Source organism: Nematolebias whitei, chromosome 11 (assembly GCF_014905685.2).
Source record: "Nematolebias whitei isolate Nwh7 chromosome 11, NemWhi1, whole genome shotgun sequence".
Lineage (NCBI taxonomy): Eukaryota > Metazoa > Chordata > Actinopteri > Cyprinodontiformes > Rivulidae > Nematolebias > Nematolebias whitei.
In genome coordinates, this window is record NC_056508.1 from 43,744,315 (window position 1) to 43,758,590 (window position 14,276).

The 14,276-nt window shown below is 42.2% G+C and overlaps 2 protein-coding genes across 2 annotated transcripts; both read left to right on the top strand.

Annotated features, from left to right (window-relative positions):
* Positions 1-507: 507 nt before the first annotated feature.
* Positions 508-6,419, top strand: krt18a.1 (keratin 18a, tandem duplicate 1). The gene is made up of 7 exons (XM_037685022.1): positions 508-1,034; positions 3,373-3,455; positions 3,811-3,967; positions 5,222-5,386; positions 5,466-5,591; positions 5,761-5,981; positions 6,070-6,419. Exons 1-7 carry the CDS (start codon positions 600-602, stop codon positions 6,188-6,190), a joined length of 1,308 nt encoding a protein of 435 aa, XP_037540950.1. The 5' UTR covers positions 508-599; the 3' UTR covers positions 6,191-6,419.
* Positions 6,420-11,083: 4,664 nt separating this feature from the next.
* LOC119417740 (keratin, type I cytoskeletal 18) lies at positions 11,084-14,037 on the top strand. Its single transcript, XM_037685023.1, has 7 exons — positions 11,084-11,591; positions 12,251-12,333; positions 12,411-12,567; positions 12,747-12,911; positions 13,006-13,131; positions 13,303-13,526; positions 13,855-14,037. The coding sequence occupies exons 1-7, from the start codon at positions 11,151-11,153 to the stop codon at positions 13,991-13,993; spliced, it is 1,335 nt and encodes a 444-aa protein (XP_037540951.1). The 5' UTR covers positions 11,084-11,150; the 3' UTR covers positions 13,994-14,037.
* The last annotated feature ends 239 nt before the right edge of the window (positions 14,038-14,276 follow it).

Sequence of the window (14,276 nt, forward strand, 5' to 3'; positions counted from 1 at the left end):
ATGACCTATCCATGACGATGCTTCCTGCACGCAGAAACAAGTGAAGTTTGAATGAGACTATTTTTAAGGTGGGCTGAAGTAGCTCATGTGGGCGATTATGCAATTTTTGTTTGTTTTCTAACCATTATTATGACTGACTGTTCATCTGTAGCATGTGTAAACACAAAAGTCTGACCTCAAAGTGAAAAAGTCACAGATTGTGACTGGAGCAACTTTTGTTCTGAAACTGGTTTGAGCAGCTCGAAAGGTTTTGTTGTTAATCATAATAAGGTCCTGAGGTTTTCTGTTCCAAGTTTCTATCTTCTAAAAGTCTTAACAAAATCATCCAAATTTTTTTTTTTGAACGTCCACAAAGTTTTGTAACTTTGGCAGGAGAGAGGAAGGGAGGGAGGACAAAGTGTACGTGGGTGAAAACAGGGAGGTGACTGGGTAAATGGGGGGAGTGTTCTGAGGGGCGGACCTGTAGGTCCAGTTTAAATAGTCAGAAGTGCCTCCGCTCTCCTCCTGACTTGTTTCTGTGAGCTGCAGTTTCTTCCTGCCCGGCTCGAACCTCGTTCTCTTCCTCACAGTGTGTCTGAGTCTCACACCCTACAGCAACCATGAAAACCTCCAGGCAAACTTCATACTCTGTGCGGTCCTCTACTAGTAGCAGGACTCCTGGCATGTCCATCACTCGCACCTCTGCTCCCATCTACAAGGCCCAGTCTATCCACGGCGGGGCCGGTGGCTCCCGGGTCAGTGTCTCCTCCACCGTCCGGAGCTCACTGGGAGCCGGGATGGGAGCAGGGATGGGAGCAGGGGGCATGATCAGCAGCGTCCAGGTGAGCGGAAACAGCGCAGACATCATGGGCAACGAGAAGTTTGCCATGCAGAACCTGAACGACCGGCTGGCCAGCTACCTGGAGACAGTGAGGAAGCTGGAGAAGGCCAACCAGAAGCTGGAGATCCAGATTAAGGAGGCCCTGCAGAAGAGTGGACCAGACTTCAGAGACTACAGCAAATACCAGGCCATTGTGGATGAGCTGAGGAAGAAGGTAAGGAACGGGGGACAGGGGAATGTTGAAGTAATTAATAAGTGCTGAACGCAAAGAATGTGAGGTGGAGGAAGGTTAATGATGGGAAGAACTGAAAGATGAAATGAGATGCTGTGAAAGTGTTGACCTAAAACACAGAGAATGAACACTTGCTTATTTTATTTAACGTACATATTCAAAATTAAACTTATGCTCAGTAGAAAGGCTTCAGATTGTCGGTATCCGCTGCTACTGTGCGAGCCGGGGGGTCCAAGGCCTGGACCGGAAACAGTATGGAGGAGGAATGTCGGAGCGTCAGGGGTCACCGGGACTGGAAAAAAAAAAATGAAGCAATTCCAGGAACTGGGATCCACACGGAGACCCATAAATTAAGAGTCTAACCATCACTTCCTCTTCCTCCAGGGGTGTTAGGACTCAAAACACGGAGTCTTTGCACTTATTACTTCTAATAAGGAAAAGTACATTTATAATAATTTATTATCTGTTTTACCAGTAACTCACAAGTAGATTTACCTCTAAATGATTTGTGAACTCAAAGTAAAGTAGTTACAGTTGAATGCATTAATTAATACAGCTTTTGTCTTGTTTAGTTTCCAAAGAGAAAGCTGCAGTTTTTAAATTAAAACTTAATTTTCCTTTTAGAAAAAGAGAAATTCCTAAATATTTATTGTCTTCAGACGTCGGTCAGCGTCCAGAAATGTTTATGTTTTTCATTTCAACGTGAGAAATGTGGACAGGGTGGAGTCTTTTTAAAATCTTTTTCTGTGTGACAGAAACATCAAGGTTAGTGAGAACGTTTGAAACAAAGTCACATGAGAAGAAAGTAAGTTACAAAAGGGAGTTCACCAGCTGTTTCCCATGATCTTATCATTCTTATAATGACACACAAGCACAAACACTTGATGAAATCAGACTTATTCAGCAGAGGGCTTGTCTTTATCCAAACAGACCAAGGTTAAAACACTTTTTTGCTCTTTGGCGTGACGTTAAAAAAAAAAAAAAAGCTCCGACGTCGCCCTCATCTTAAAAAAACTCTCACGCTGACGCTAAAACAGGCCAACACAGAGTCAACCACCCACGCAGTCACAAAGCCACCATCATCTTCCTGATGCAAATGTTAACAGGATAGATCCTGTTTTCCAGCAGCTGCCTGGCAGCTGCTCATTGGCTCCTGGACTTTGTCACCTGGATGCCTCCCTGACATCCAAACCACCTTATCAACTGTACCATGACTGCTAAAACAAACACTGTCCCCATGCTGGCACTGTGTCGTCCTCGGGTATGCATCTAGACCACGGCGTTCATTCTCTGACAATAATCCTGTTGCTATTTAAAAGAAAGCACCCGTTTGGGAAATACACTTTTAGTAAGATGAATGTACTGCAGCTGCTTCCTAGCCAAGCTTTTCCTGGAAGTAGCTTCTGCTGCTAGCTAGCTAGTAGGCAGTCGGGAAACAGACACAATTTCCACGTTTGTTGTATAAGAATCTGTATTATACCTGCAGCCAGTTGGCAGAGCAGCTTATTTTCCAGGAGCTGTCTTGGCTAAAGCATTAAAGTTCCAAGAAGCACTCCTAAACTTAACCGTTATCATTCCTCGAAAGAGCTCGCATCGCCTGCTGCCTTGCACGTCAAAGTTCAAAAGAAGAGCCTTGCACGATCGGTTAGCGCTCAAAGTAAATGCTGGGGATGAATCTGAGCTACGCACTGAATTTCAGCTCAGTATCTGCACAACTGACACAGTTCGACTCGGATTTGTTTGCAAGTGGCGGCCATCTTGAATCCAGTTGACTCCAAAAACTATTGCCAGACTCTTTTTTTTTAATAAAAGCCGAGCGTGATCTGTTAGGACTCAAAGCACGTGTTGGCAATGACTCTCAGCTACTATCTTGTCAAATTTTAGCTCAAAATTGGTCCAATTGATTGATGAACTATTTTGCTGATGGCTAACATTGATGAGCCGTGGCTTCCATCTTGAATAGAGCAGACTCTAAACAGGAATGCCAAAGTTTCCAACATAAAGCTCATGATTTGTTAGCGCCTACAGCACACGTTGGAGTCTACACTTCAGCTACACCAGAACTTATGTCTGTAAAATTGACCGAGCTGTAATGGTTCAATAAAAACCATCAACTTGTTTGTGACAGATTTTGCCAACAGACAGATAAACATACACGACTGCCCATTGTTTGTGGCGGAGAGCAACAAAAATCAACACTTACTCTTTGACAACCTATGATGTATTGTGTGTTTTGTATTGTACCTTCTCTGTTGATGCTGGCCCATTTATTAACTGTCAAATCTAAAACCCCACTTCTCTTTTTGTCAATCCACTCTAGATTTTTGACGCCACCATCGACAATGCCCGACTGATCCTGAACATCGACAACGCTCGCCTGGCAGCCGACGACTTCAGAGTAAAGTAAGACTCGCCTGCGTCACTAATGAGACTGTAAAACACAAAGTCAGACAGCCGTGGGCACACCCAGCTTCACTGCAGACCGAGCTGCAGGCTGAATAAATCCTGTCGTGATCCGAGGAGGCAGTCGTTTGTCTTGTAGCCATTATTCATCGCCCTTGCATCATAGCCGGTGGCGACACGAGAAGTGTTCCGAACGTGTCGGCAAACACAGCTGGCTAGTTGCGCGCCGACCAAACAATAACTCTTAAGCTCACTCGCACTTTGTTGGAATTAGACGCAACACTGAGTAGATTTACTTTGGGCTGAGTTAATCCAGCCTTTGAGTGTGGTCAGCTCCTAACTTGTCGTTTTGCAGATACGAGTCTGAGCTGGCCATCCACCAGTCCGTCGAGGCTGACATCGTCGGCCTGAGGAAACTCATCGACGACACCAACTTGAGCCGCATGAACCTGGAGAGCGAGATCGAAACCCTGAAAGAAGAGCTCATCCACCTCAAGAAGGACCACGACAATGTGAGTTTGAGCGCATTTACCAATAAAAACCTGACGGCGTCCGCCGCCCTGCACGGTTGGCTAACCTCAACGCCGTGTTTTTGGCAAACATCTCCACCCATTGGAGATCTTTTGAAATATTTGCACACTGGCTCATCATAGTAATCCCCATCTTTGAGTAAATTACACAAGTCAGAGTTGACCAGACGACAGTGTGTTTTTAAAAACAGGCGTGAGAACGCTCCACATGTACGTCTCGTAAGAAATTAAAAATATTTCTATGTCTATTCTGTGGGAAGCCTCATCGTAAAACTCGTCACTCTGCCTTTGGCAACGGCGCTGCACCACAGAAATAAAATTATTGTAATTTGAGTGCATAAAGCCCAAACGCAACCATTTGTTTACTGAGGGAAATGCTAAATTAAATGTTTAGGGACCCAGATAGGAATTTAAATAAACCCCTTGTGTATTTACCTGACCATAGTGTGCGGTCACGGCTTGGAGTCACTTCTGGGTCACAGCTCAATAAAATCTGTCTTCTGTGGCAGAATAATTAAAAAATAACTTGATTTATTTAAAATAAAACTGATTTATAGGCTGTCTTCATAAGCAATTAAACCATAGAAAGGAAAGAATGCCCATTTCTTTCCATGCCAGAGTTTGGATTTAGGTCCTCTTATGTTGAGAAACGATGGCGCTGTAGTCGTTTTCGTCAACGGAGGGGTTCACAAATAAAGTTATTTGAAGCTTTATGTGATATAGCCCGATGTCGTGCTCAAAGTATGTGTTGTAAATGACTCTCAGCTACTACCACATCAAATTTGATGTCAGTTTTTATAAACTTGACTGCATTGATAGCCATTTTTGTGTTGGTTAAAGTCAATTAGCTATGGTGGCCATCTTAAATTAGACTGACTTCAGATATTTTGCTAACAGACAGACAGAGTTGACTCCAAATAGTTAAGGGCAAATTGTTAAACAAAGACCTGTTAGTGCTGTGTTGTGAATCAGGCTCAGCTACTACCGAGCAAACTCAAGATCAAAATCTCTAAAACTGTGTTGCTTAAAGTGGCTGTGGCGGCCATCTTAAATTTGGTTGGCTCCAAAAGCTAATCATGCACGTCGGATGGTTACTTTTTTCAAGTTTCATTACATTTGTCTAGTGGTTCATGAAAAATTCTGGCAATAAACAGACGCGCACACACATGGTGGCGAGCAAAATAACTAAAGTTAAACTTTGCCAGTACCTGAACCCAGTTTGTGTTTGTCTTTCAGGAAGTTGTGGAACTTCGTGAACAGATTTCCAGGTCAGGTGTCCACGTAGACGTCGATGCTCCCAAAGGTCAAGACCTGTCTCAGATCATGGCAGAAATCAGAGCCAAGTACGAGACCATGGCAAAGAAGAACCAGGAAGAGCTCAAAGCATGGCATGAATCTCAGGTAAGCGTCCACGAAAGAAAGTGCAGTGTTCTGAACGCGATCCGGACGTTTCTGAAGCGCTCTTGTTGTTTCTGTGCAGATAATAGAAGTACAGACTCAGGTGAGCCAGAACACAGAGGCCCTGAAGGGTGCGCACACAGAGCTGACGGATCTGCGCCGACAGATCCAAACCCTGGAGATTGAGCTGGAGTCACAGAAGAGCATGGTGAGAAGCGTGCAGTCAGCACATACTTCATTTACCTCGGCTCAACAATGTCCAGCTCAGCACTCTCACTTCAGGTCGCTCGCTTGCCTTCGCTCTGTTGACACGAGCTTCGCACTCCAGTGACCTGTCGCTACGACGGAAAACTTTAACCCTTTTCTCGTCCCGACAGAAAGCCTCCCTGGAAGGGACGCTGAGGGACACGGAGATGCGCTACAACATGGAGATCGAGTCCCTCAACTCCATCCTCCTGGGCCTGGAGGCGGAGCTCACACAGCTGCGCAACAACATCCAGCTGCAGACGCAGGACTACGAGGCCCTGCTGAACACCAAAATGAAGCTGGAGGCCGAGATTGCGACATACAGACGCCTGCTGGATGGCGAAGACTTCAAGTGAGTGGGAGTTTATAGATCCTTGTGTTTCATAGTTTCACATCCTGCAGGAAAAAAAAAACAAAAACGTAAAATGTTTTCCTCGTAGGATTCAGGACGCTTTGGAGGAGCAGAAAACGGTGGTGCAGAAGACCAAAGTGATGACCGTCACGCAGACCCTGGTGGACGGGAAGGTGGTCTCCTCCAGCACCGAAACCAAAGACTACTAAACACAACCAGCAGCCGACTGACGTTCTGAGCAGTAAACACAGAAAATAATTAATTTTTACTTACTGTAAGTTCCTCTTAGGTTTTAGCCAAACAGGATTAACCCTTAAAGTTCGCTGCAGAGGCTGATTTCAACAGGAAAACAAAACCGTCTGTTATTTATTTCATCGTAGTTTATTTATGTCATTGTTTGCCGGCCTGTAGTTTACAAGAGATTAAAATTGGAGGACTGTCTTTTTTTTTTTTTTTAACGCATTTCAAAGTTTAAAAAATTCAAAGTATTTTTTTATTTTTTTTACGTCTTTGGTTTTCCTTTCGCTCCAGTTCAGTCTGCCTGCTGTGCTGTGATAAAACGTTTCAATAAATCTTTTTTGACACAAAAAGATCTGCTTTTCAAACAGTGTCCTGCTTCAAACTGTGATTTAATTTGTCACGTGATGTGAAAAATTAAGGCGGATCGATCAAGATATTATTATTAATGCTTCCAGGGCTGGTATTGGTATTGGTATTGGATCAATACTAAACGATAGTTTGTTTTTCTAAAGTAGAGGAAACAACAGATTTAGGTTCTAACATTTAATTTTCATTCATGTGTGCCCTCTAAAGAAAGCAATGAAAGTAAAAAATATATTATTGGATTAATTCTGAACAAAAACAAGAATATGAATTTGATAACGTTCATTCTCTACTTTGCAAGGATTTAATTTCTGGTAATTTGATTACTTACAGTGATAAACTGATTTTATTTTCCTCGAAACCTTTTGGGCTTTAAAATTCAAATAAATGATTATTTAACAGTGGAAAGTAAAAATTGGTTGTTTAATCTTTCTGAACATTCAGATTCAGCAGATTGATTTTAAAACACGGCACACTGCTCTCTCCTTAAGTTAAAAGTATCGGATCGGGTCAGCACCAGTGGTACTGGTTCTGTCTTCACCTAGTATCCGATCATTACCAGATGTTGCAGTTTTGCACAAAACTGTCAAAATGTATCCAGATGGGAACTCCTGACTATAATAAGCCTTACATCTGATTGTTTGTTGATGATCTTTGACTTTATGAATAATTGCACACACTATAAAATGCTGGGTTAAAAACAAACCAATCGGGATCAAATTTGGACTGGGCCAACCCCACACAGTTCTGATCCCCATACTGGATCATGTTTTAGACCCAAAAACTGGTTCAGTTGACCAATTTGTTGAATTAGAGCTACATAAAAAAATAAAAAATAAAAAAATCTATTAAAAGACATTTACAACTTGGGTTGCTGAAGCTTTTTGAGGATCCCAAACTCGCTGCCGAGAGCAAACTAAAGCCAACAAAGCCAACCAGGTAAATCTTACGTGTCGTTTTTACCGCCTTCCCTTTATTATACTGTAGTCCCTCGCTTCTTCGTTTTTCACGGATTTGCTCTTTCGCGGTTTTTCAAAGTAAGATTGGACATGACGCACAATTGGCTGACTGATGGATGAGCCGCACGATCAGCATGGATTTCTTTATTTTTAATTAATTATTTTAATTATTTAGCACCTGCTGCATCTTTATCCAGCCCGGAGCTCCCTCTTGCAGCTGATCAGCTGATCTCCGCTCTGCCACAGAGAAGTGGGCGTGGCCGAGAGCAGCCAAGGCAGAGAGCAGAAATCATTACACTGTGCTCTTTTAGAGGGTTTAGAAACATTGTTTAGAATATTGCAAGAGTGTGGGAAGAGTTTAAAATGCCTTAATATATAAATACATAAATGAATATTAAAATAAACTACTATTTACTACTTGTACTATTCCTACTTTGCAGTTTTTCACTTATCGCGGGGCTTCAGGGTACAGACCCCCCACGATAAACGAGGGACTACTGTCTAAACGGTCTAAAACTACGTTCACGCTGCAGGAAAATGTGGCCCAAATCCAACCATCCATTATCTTTATCCGTTTCTTCCTTTTTGGGTCGCAGGGGTCACTTGTGCCCATATGCAGTCACTGTGTGAGAGGCGGGGGACACCCTAGACAGGTCTCCAGTCCATCACAGGGACACATAGAGACAAACAACCATTCACTCTCTCACTCTCACCTAGGGATAATTTAGAGTTACCAATCAGTGTAACATGCATGTTTTTGGTCTGTGGGAGGAAACCCACACATGCACTGAGAGAACATGCAAACTCCACTCAGAAAGGCCCCCGGCTGGGATTTGAACCAGCGACCTGCTTGCTGAGAAGTGGCAGCTCTACCAACTGCACCACCCGCAGCCCAAATCTGATTTTTATTTTTTGCCTCTATGCAACCCATGTTGGATTTTTTTTTTTTTTTTAAATGACAGTCTGAACGTGACAAATCTGATTTTTTTTTTTATCCGATTCAGGCATTTTTCATGAGTGGTTCTGAATCGGGTGTTTTTCAAATTCGACCTCAGCGGTCATGTCGCATTTCATCTGACATGTATGTCAGTGAGGTGGAGTTAAGCAGATCGATCAGTATTAATATTGATGATATCAACGTCAGCAGCTTCAATCTTGGAACTCCACACGTCTTCAGCTACAGAACAGAAGTCCAGTTGCTTTGTATTTATTCTTTTAGTTAGTCGTGTCCTGGATGACTGAGAATCTACTGCAACATATGATACCAGCGTCGGTGTTGGACCATATCGATACTAACGTGATGGGATCGATACTTGAGTTTGTTTTTACCTTCAGTGCGTCGCTCCTGTTCCAGAAATACAACGCTGCTTCAGAGAAGCCATTGAGGCTAAATTAAATGTAAACACTGGACCACACAAGCCTGCCAGATAATCATTTAATTGGTTCTGAATGCTCAACAGCTTCAGAATCACACATGCTAACATGAGTAGCATCTTTACTTCCTTAACCCCAGCACGCAGCGCGTGACGTCACATTTTCTACTGCACATGCGAGTCACCTCAGATACTTGGTCACATCCCACATGTGTGATGATGGGTCACATGCAGAGAACGTAGTCCGAAAAATATGGTAAATATGTATATTTTTAAGATAAATGATTGTTAATGCTTATAAAGTGTTTACAAACAATAACCTATTTATAAAGCAGTAAGGGCCCCCTTACTGTGAAACTGAACTGAATTTATTTTTAGCTAAATGTTCTGGGCTTCCAAAGAGCTATCTGCAACAGGTAAGATACTACTTATTAATGGGGACACCCAAGTCTTACTTCAGTATGTCCAAACTATTTTTTAAAGGTCTGCTTGTTTCATTGTTGTCATCATTCTTTGTTGAAATCAGGTCTCTCTTGTAAATGAGTCCTCGAGGATCAATGGGATATACCGGTAGAAATAAAGGTTGAAAGAAATACAACGATGACGATCCACCGCACTTTACTTCACCTTCGACCCCATCACTTGGTCAAACGTTTGACCCAAACCAACCAACGGTTTTAACCCAGCAACTGAGTTACCAAAAGAACCCATGAGTTTTTAGTGTGTAAAATAAAAGAACTAATATTGTGCAGCTTTGTGGAGCAAAAACTCACTTCAAACAATTCCAGGAAGGTTCATTTATACCTCAGGGTTTTTACAGTTTCCCATTGGATTGTTGAATTATGATCAAAAAAGTTATTGTTCGCATAAAACATATTGAAAAACCTGAAACTGTAATTTTTTTTATGACCGGTGTGAAGGGTTGTTGTTCCTGATAGAGCTTATTGTTACCACATCTCTTTGTCCTGATTCTATTTCACCGGTGCCTAAAGCAACAAACCCAAAATCCGTCTTACATTTTCAGTTGGAGCCTTCACTTTAAAGGAAACATCTTGTCTGTATTAAAACCAGTTTTTCACCCATTCTCCACTGACTAATGGTGCAGTAATGTGTATCAAACCCACCCTTTTTAAGCAAAGGGCCTTTTTTAATACACACTCACATGGAGTTGTGTTTTATTGAAGGAAAATTTTCCCAAAATAGCTGGGCACTTCTACAAAAGTATTTTTGTGCTTTTTCAATTGCCCACGAACTTGCAGCAATACTTTAGGCTTAAAATAAACCACTGTGCCCATCCTCATACCAGTTAAACATCTGGAGGCACTCTTGTAGTGTGGACAAAGGAAAAAAAAATCAAAACGAATTAAAAAAAATTCCTTTACAAAAATAAATCCAGACTAGTGGCCTCAGTCTTGTTGAATGAATAAAGTTTGATCAGACTACCGGAAAAAAATAAAGATTTTAAAGGTGGACCGTCTCAGATTTATGATCAGTGACTTTTCCTGGTAGGCCACTGTATTTTTATTTTATTTTTTAATCAACCGTGTTACAAGCACTGTTCATAAAAACATATACGTACATATTTGTGTGTTATCGGTACATATTTAATTTAAAGTTTAAAAAAAGTATTTCAGTGTAAATATCTCATGTTACAACGTGGACACCTGCAACTTATAGACAAGCGCGGCCCATGTGTGTACAGATTTTTTTGTTTGTTTAAATTTAGTGGGCGTGGCTTATATTCGGGTGCGCTCAATAGTCCAGAAATTATGGTAAATTGAGCCTATTTGCTTATGTTACACAATGAAAAAATACAGCTTTGTAAATAAATTAATATAAACGTTTATTCAATCTTATTATTCAAGTCAATCAATCATGTGTCGGTTGTTTTAATGATTTCATTGAAAACGTGAAATAGGAATCATGTCTGCCAATAATCGTTCCTCTGTTTTTCCTTTTCACTTGCCATAGGTACAGTTTCTTTACTGCACAGTGTGAAAATGAACTGGTCAGCACATCTGTTTGCCTTTGAAAGAACAAGAGGGTACAAAGTTTGAGCAAAAGTGATAAAGATAAAAATGCCATAAAGATAGGAAAGGAGTGGCAGGAATGAGTATTGGTGCTCAGCGATGTATATAAAAACCCCAAACCACCTCTCATCTCCTCCACTCTCAGCTGTTAACTCCTGTTCCGTACGCTTTCACCTCCGACTGATCAGTGCACGTCTTTCCAACATGGAGCCCCTGATCAGACGCCAGAGCTCTCAAACGACTGGTTTCTCTGGGTACTCTGGGTACGCTGGGTCCTCCAGTTACTCCGGTAGACCTCTGCAGGTGGACAAGTCCTATGCCTACAGTGTCAGCGGTGGGGCAGGGGGCCACGGGACCAGGATCTCCACCTCCTCCTATGGCACCCGGGTTGGCAGCAGCTTCGGTGGGAGTTTTGACTACCAGTCTTCCGGGGCAGCTACTGGTGCCTTAGCCATTGGAAACGAGAAGGTCGCCATGCAACATCTGAACGACCGTCTGGCCAGCTACCTGGAGACGGTGAGGAGTCTGGAGAAGGCCAACAAAACCCTGGAAATCAAGATCAGAGAGACCATCGAGAAGAGGGGCCCCTTGGAAGAAAGGGACTACAGCAAGTACAACGCCGTCATTGCAGATCTGAGGGCCAAGGTAAGCCAATAAATCCCTCATAGGACCTTCAAGAAAAACAATGAATAATCCACACTTTATATTAATTTTTGGAATATTGCAGATTTTACAAAGCACTTCACAATATACTTCTCGTTCCTTCAAATGGACAAACAAATATTGGCGCCTTACTCAAGGACGTCCAAAAACTGAGGATCAATGGGTTAAACCAAACTTTTAGGTGTAACTTTATTAAACCAGGTCAACCTGTAACAAAAAAAAAACATAAAATAAATCAGGTTAAAGAATAAAAACCACACCACAAGAACTATAGTTTAGTTGTTTCTGAAAAAATACTAGGTATGAAAAGGTAAGGCCCGAAAACGGCACGTCGGTTGAACTTTGTTCGCTATCGAATGTCTCAGAAAGTAGGAGCAAAAGTCATTCCAGGATGAAAGACTTTCTGCGCTGCAGGACTCCCACGTCTTTAATGATTCCCCAACATTTATTACCCGTAGTCTGATATTTATCTCCATGCTCTTGAGCAGTGACCAAAGAAAATTACCACTCATCGTAGTTTTACCTGACCAGTTTACCAACCTGTTTTATGTCTCACTTTTTTAATGCATCAAAATCAATAACATTAAAACTTTTTACTAAATCAACAAACAAAGCTTATTGCGCTGTTTCATTCATTTCAGATCTTTGACATGCTCAAGGGCAACGCCCACCTTGGGATTGCTCTTGACAATGCGCAGTTGGCTTCAGAAGACTTCAAATCCAAGTGAGTTTTCAGCAGTAAAAGCAAATACTTTCTTCCACCCACTATGCCCCTATCTGATGGAAGGTATACGTTTATAGGATGGAGTATGAGATGTCAATGCGGCAGATGGTGGAGGCCGATGTTGCCAGACTGAGGAAGATCCTGGATGACACCAACGTTATACGTCTGCACCTTGAAGGGGACATTGAGTCTCTAAAGGAAGAGCTGATCACCTTGAAGAAAAACCATGAGGCGGTATGTTGATGTTTCGTCCAATCTAGACACTAAACACTGTAGGAGCCTGATTTGCACTATGCTTTTGACAGCAATAGAACCAAACACTTTGGCAACTTGTTTGTGTCTTAACCTCTTTGAATGGGATAAGCCCTCCAACCTTTCAGGAAATCCCTCCCTGACTGTTTCCTTCTCGACAGGATGTTGTTGAGTTGCGCACCCAAATTACCCAGGTGGGCGTCCATGTGGATGTGGATGCTCCTAAAGGCCAGGACCTGGCCAAGATCATGGAGGAAATGAGGGCTAAGTACGAGAGGATTGCACTTAAGAACCAAGAGGAACTGAAAGTATGGCATGAATCTCAGGTACGACAGAGCTCAGCTGGGTAAACATAAATGGACACCAGATTGTTTGTGTTCACGTCTTCCACACATTTTAATAATTGTTGCTTGTTTGTAGATCACAGAGGTGCAGGTGCAAGTCACGGAAAGCTCAACGGCTCTAAAGGAGGCCACGAGTGTGATCAGTGAAACTAGGAGGAGGCATCAGGCGCTTGATATTGAACTTCAATCTGTACTCAATCTGGTAAAAATATTTTTATGGCTAATGCTTCTCCTGTGCTGCTAATGCTATGCTAAGCTACAGCGCTAACTGTAGCGTCACATGTGCATGATACAAAACGATCTTCTGCAGTAGGCCATATCTTTCAGCATCAGAGAACGTCAGTAAACGTCTCTGTGGTCACTGTCTTGGCAGAAAGCATCCCTGGAAGCCACCCTGCGCGACATTGAGATGCGTTACAACATAGAGATGGAGAAGTACAACGCCGTCCTCATGAGGCTGCAGGACGAGTTAACTCTGATCCGCACCGACATCCAGCACAACACCAGAGAGTACGAGCTCCTGCTGAACATCAAGGTGAAGCTGGAGGCCGAGATCGCCGAGTACAGGAGGCTGCTGGACGGCGGAGGGGACCTGAAGTGAGTATGATGGAAAGTAAAGTGAGGAATTAAGAGATCAAGATGTAAACGAGCCATTGGCTTTGCCTTCTAGCTCAAAGTTTGATGTATGACATCGTGCTCGTTGATGTATGAGCATTTTGTTCACCCCAGACAGAGCTTTGCATATCTGATTCAAATAAGCTTCATGCAAACGTAGAGTAGCTTTGAAAAGAAAAAAGAAAAGTGACTGGTGTGTCGACAGGTGAGAACTTAGAAACAATAAATGTTTTTGTGTGAATTTAAAAGACAAACAATTCCCTTCCAGTGTGTAAACTCAGTTTTACGTTTTTTTTTATTCTTCTAACAGATTGGAGGATGCCCTTGATTCGAAGAAGATCCAGACCAACGTGGTGACGATCACTCAGCATTTGGTTGACGGCAAACTGGTGTCACAGAGCAAAGACGTCAAGTCCAACGTAGAAAGCTCGCCATCAGATAAAAAATGAGGGAAAAGGACCTTTGTAACAACAATAAAAGCACTAAATTAAAATAAATCTGTGGTTTTTGTTTAAACAAAGAAATTAAACTGGCAAACGCATTCACATCAATTCACTGAAAACAAGCCTGATATGTGGTATCATTTCATACTTGTGTTTTATTTGATTGCTGATCAATCAAAAGTCTGAACAGCCAAGAAATGCGCCTCCCATGGGACTGAAAAGATCGCAGTGTAATTCAAAATACAACAATTACCACAAAATCCATCATAATTTAAACAATTTAATTTCT